At 50.1% G+C, this 5,000-nt stretch overlaps 1 protein-coding gene across 10 annotated transcripts in view; it reads left to right on the top strand.

Moving 5' to 3' along the window:
• Nucleotides 1-5,000, top strand: part of tjp1b (tight junction protein 1b) — a 51,750-nt gene that overhangs the window by 26,342 nt on the left and 20,408 nt on the right. For 4 of the 10 annotated variants that reach the window (XM_080847806.1, XM_080847805.1, XM_080847800.1 and 1 more), the window contains 5 exons: nucleotides 153-259; nucleotides 1,434-1,602; nucleotides 2,049-2,193; nucleotides 3,948-3,983; nucleotides 4,687-4,811. In XM_080847806.1, coding sequence (XP_080703932.1) covers nucleotides 153-259; nucleotides 1,434-1,602; nucleotides 2,049-2,193; nucleotides 3,948-3,983; nucleotides 4,687-4,811 — 582 coding nt within the window. The remainder of the gene's footprint in view (nucleotides 1-152; nucleotides 260-1,433; nucleotides 1,603-2,048; nucleotides 2,194-3,947; nucleotides 3,984-4,686; nucleotides 4,812-5,000) is intronic. The other 6 variants (XM_080847801.1, XM_080847809.1, XM_080847802.1 and 3 more) reach the window with 4 other exon arrangements.

Here is a 5,000-nt window from a genome sequence, read left to right as displayed (position 1 = left end):
TCCTTGAGCTACAAGGAGCTAATGTGCTAATAGGCTAACATGCGGGTGTGTGTGTGTGAATGACTGCTTTGTCCTTGAGCTACAAGGAGCTAATAGGCTAACATGCGGTGTGTGTATGTGTGTGTGTGTGTTTCCGTGTTTGACTTTGTAAGCAGAATATGGGCTGCGGCTGGCCAGCCACATCTTCGTTAAGGACATCTCTCCCGAGAGCCTCGCAGCCAGAGATGGCAACATCCAGGAGGGGGATGTAGTGCTAAAGGTGAGAGCCAGGACGGATGGAGGGAGGGAGGGAGGGGGATGTAGTGCTAAAGGTGAGAGCCAGGACGGATGGAGGGAGGGAGGGAGGGGGATGGGTGGAGCGAGAATAAGAGAGAGAAAGAGAGAGAGAGAGAGAGAGATGGATGGATGAGGGGAAAATAAGATAGAGAGAGGGAGTGAGATGGATGAGGGGAGAAGAAGAGAGAGAGAGAGAGAAAGAGAGAGATAGATAGATAGATGGATGAGGGGAGAATAAGAGACAGAGAGAGAAAGATGGATGAGGGGAGAATAAGAGAGAGAGAGAGAGACACAGAGAGATGGATGAGGGGAGAATAAGAGAGGGAGAGAGAGAGAATGATGGGGAGAGATGGAGGAGAGGAAGGGAGGGGAGGGGTAACTAAAGGGGTGGCTGGGGGGGGGGTAACTAAAGGAACAGAAGGGGGGAGTTGAGAGGTAAGAAGGTCAGAAATGGAGGGTGAGCTGAGGGTTACGGAAATAAAGCTAATAGCAAAAGCTTAGCATCCCACCATAAAACACAGCTTCTTAACACGTACTCATAGTCACACAAGCGCTCACACACACACTCACCTAATAACACACACAGCTTTCTTAACACGTACTCATAGTCACACAAGCGCACACACACACTCACCTAATAACACACACAGCTTTCTTAACACATACTCATAGTCACACAAGCGCACACACACACTCACCTAATAACACACACAGCTTTTTTAACGCATGCTCATGGTAACACACACACACACACACACACACACACACACAAATAATAACACACACACACACATATAATAACACACACAGCTTTCTTAATGCGACCTCATGGTCATACAAACACATCTAAAAACACACACAGCTTTTTTAACACATACTCATGGTAACCCCCCCCCCCACACACACACACACACACACACACACACACACACACACACACACACACACATAATAACACAATCAGCTTTCTTAACGCGAACCTATGGTCACGCACACAGCTTTCTTAACGCATATTCATGATCACACACACACATCCGATAACACATGAGGCTCTGCCCCTCCCTCCTGCACCTGTTTCCCTCTCTACCCCTCCCTCATCTCTCTCTCCCTCTCTCTCTCTCTCTCTCTCCCTCTCCCTCTATCTCTCTCTTCCGTAGATAAATGGCACAGTGACAGAGAACTTGTCCCTGATTGATGCTAAGAAGCTGATCGAGAGGTCAAAGGGCAAGCTCAAGATGGTGGTGCAGAGGGACGACCGGGCCACGCTGCTCAACATCCCCGACATGGACGACAGCCTCCCCTCCGGAAACGCCTCCGACCGAGACGGTAGGAACACACTCCTGAGGAACACCACACACACACACACACACACACACACACACTCCTCAGAAACACCACACTCCTCAGAAACACCACACTAACACACTCCTGAGAAAAACCACACTTACACACTCACTCCTGAGGAACCACACACTAACACACTCCTGAGGAACACCACACTCACACACACCTGAGGAACACCACACTCACACACACACGCACACACACTCCTGAGGAACACCACACTCACACACACACACACACACTCCTGAGGAACACTACACTAACACACTCCTGAGGAAACCCACACTAGCAGTCACCAAATGTGTGTGTCGTTACTGTTTGTGTTCCTGAGGTTAAAGGGTGTGTGTGTGTGTGTGTGTGTGTGTGTGTGTGTGTGTGTGTGTGTGTGTGTGTGTGTGTGTGTGTGTGTGTGTGTGTGTTCCTTGCAGACATTTCAGACATCCACTCGGTGGCGTCGGATCATTCCAACCGTTCCCACGAGCGTCGTCGCAGTAGCCGCTCTCGCTCCCCAGACCGCCGCTCCGAGCCCTCCGACCACTCCAGACACTCGCCACCGCAGATCAGCAACGGCAGGTATGTACACACACACTCACACACACACACACACTCTTTTCCTCTGGAGCTTATACTGTCTAACACTCCTGCTGTCTCAAACCTGCATTCTACTTTTTGTCTTCTGTCCCTCTTGATGCCTGTCTCTCTCTCTCTCGCTCGCTCTCTCTCCATCTGTCTCTCTCTCTCTCTCTCCATATCTTGCCCACTGTATCTCATTCCCTCTCTCTTTTTTTTTTTTTTCTCTCTCTTTCTCTCTTTCTCTCTCCAACTGTATGTCTCTCTCCACTCTCTCATTCTTTCCTCTCCTCCTCTTCATGTGACATCACTATATTTTGACTTTCTCAATTCCATCTTTCTCCCTTTGCGCCGTGCCTGTGCGATGCTGTGTCATCCTGCCCTGGCCTCTAGCTGGAGGTGGTAAGTGGGTGTCAGTGATAGTCATGCTAGCATTAGCGGTGGTAGCGACCTTTCTGCGGTAGAGTGGGTTTCAGTGATAGTCATGCTAGCATTAGCGGCTGTAGCGGCCTTGCTCATAAATATAAAGGCTAGATGTCTAGAGGACAGAGTCTAGAACGTCCGCATATGGCAGCCATCGTGCTGCGGGAGCTCGCTAACCCATAACATTGTGTTGCTAGTGGTATGTTTTTTAAATAACCATAACTTGCTTAATTTTCAACCGATCTTTAAACGGTTTGGTTTGTTATAAACGTCATAGATTATTGTGAATAATTATGTAATTAAAAAAAAATATCCAAAAAAGCATCCAGAAGTATAACCATGTTAATAATGTTTGTAAGAAACCAAGCCATTTGTAAATCAGTTGAAAAATGAGCAAGTTATGGTTATTTAAAAAGTGCATACCACTACCAAAACAATTTTAAGGGTGAGCGAGCTCCCGCGGCAAGATGGCCGCCATGTGCGGACGTTCGACTCCGTTGGCCGGCAACCCGGACGAGACATCTAGCCTTTATATACATATCTATGGCCTTGCTGAGGTTTCAGTGATAGTCATGCTAGCATTAGCAGCGGTAGCAGCCCTGCTGGGTTAGAGTGCGTTTCAGTGATAGCCATGCTAGCATTAGCATCGGTAGCAGCCCTGCTGGGTTAGAGTGCGTTTCAGTGATAGTCCTGCTAGTAGCTAGCGGTGGTAGCAGCCCTGCTGGTTTAGAGTGGGTCTCAGTGATAGTCATGCTAGCATTAGCATCGGTAGCAGCCCTGCTGGGTTAGAGTGCGTTTCAGTGATAGTCATGCTAGTAGCTAGCGGTGGTAGCAGCCCTGCTGGTTTAGAGTGGGTCTCAGTGATAGTCATGCTAGCATTAGCGGCGGTAGCATCCCCGCTGAGGTCCATAATTGACTAAATGGCTGGTGTCCTACATAGATAGACACATGGCTATCTGAAGCGAGGCGTGAAAGTGCCTCTCCGGACGGGCCGAGGGGGAGGTGATGTGGCCGCCCTTCATCCTCCTCTGGCCGTTGTGTGTGCGTGTGTGCGTGTGCGTGTGTGTGCGTGTGGGAGTGTGTGTGTGTGTGTGTGTGTGTGTGCGTGTGCGTGCGTGTGTGTGCGTGCGTGCGCGTGTGTGTCAGAGGCTGCTGGCTTTAGCAGTGAGTATTGGCTGGCCAGCTAGAGTTCTAGTGCTAGATAAGGCAGCTGCCCCCTGCCTATCGCTGCCTCATGTAGCCTAGTGTTAGTGTGGGTCTGTCTGTCTGTCTCTCTGTCTGTCTCTCTCTCTGTCTCTGTTAATATTGGTGCGTTTGTGTTTCTCCTCCTTCAGGCGTTCAGGGCCTTTCTTACACAGAATCATACCCCTGTAAGTGTGTCAATTCAGTGTGCGTTAGTGAATGTGTGTTTTTGCTGCTCGGAGCTGTGTGTGTGTGTGTGTGTGTGTCTGCGTGTGTGTAACTGGTTGTGATGCATGCAAGTGTGCAGTGTCCAATGAGAATGCTTGTGTGTCCTCACATGACCTGTTGTGATGACAGATCAGAGTGGTTTCCATGTGAACGACTGACAGTAATAAACAAATCATATGAGCACAGAACACATCAGCTGGACACACACACACACACACACACACACACACACACACACACACACACACAAACACGTCACCTCAGTAACGTAAGGACCAAAGACATCAGCCGTTCACACACACACACACACACACACACACACACACACACACACACACACACACACACACACACACACACACCACCTCATTGACCTCTGAAGCCTCTTGTCTGTCGTTCATCCTTACAGCAAATAGCAACCGAAAGTCCTCTCCTCTTCTCTCGGACGCAGGGCATGGGGGGGAGGGAGGGGGGAGGGGGCAGATGGCACCTGGAGTATGAAACGAAGCTGCCTGGGATGTGTGTGTCACTACATCATGAGTGCACAGCTAAGTGTGTGTGTGTGTGTGTGCCTGTGAGGAGTCGGTACAGATGGAGAAAGCAGAGGAGTCTGGAGTGAGAAGGAGGGTGACATGAGATGTGTTTTGTTTTTGGTTGCCATAGCAGCCACAGGAGTCGTGATGAGGAGCGCATCTCTAAGGGGGCGCCCATCCCCATGCCCGCCAAGGAGGAGTCGCCCAAACAGGAGCTCGCTGCACGGGAGGAGAAGCAGCTACCACCCTTGCCAGGTCAGACTGCAACACCAGCACACACACACACACACAGCCACACACACACACACACAGCCACACACACACACACACACACACACACACACACACACACACAGCCACACACACACACACACAGCCACACACACACACACACACACACACACACACACACACACACAGCCACACACACAGAGCCACACACAG

Source organism: Sprattus sprattus (genome assembly GCF_963457725.1).
Source record: "Sprattus sprattus genome assembly, chromosome: 11".
Lineage (NCBI taxonomy): Eukaryota > Metazoa > Chordata > Actinopteri > Clupeiformes > Clupeidae > Sprattus > Sprattus sprattus.
This window is presented reverse-complemented; position numbering and strand designations above follow the sequence as displayed.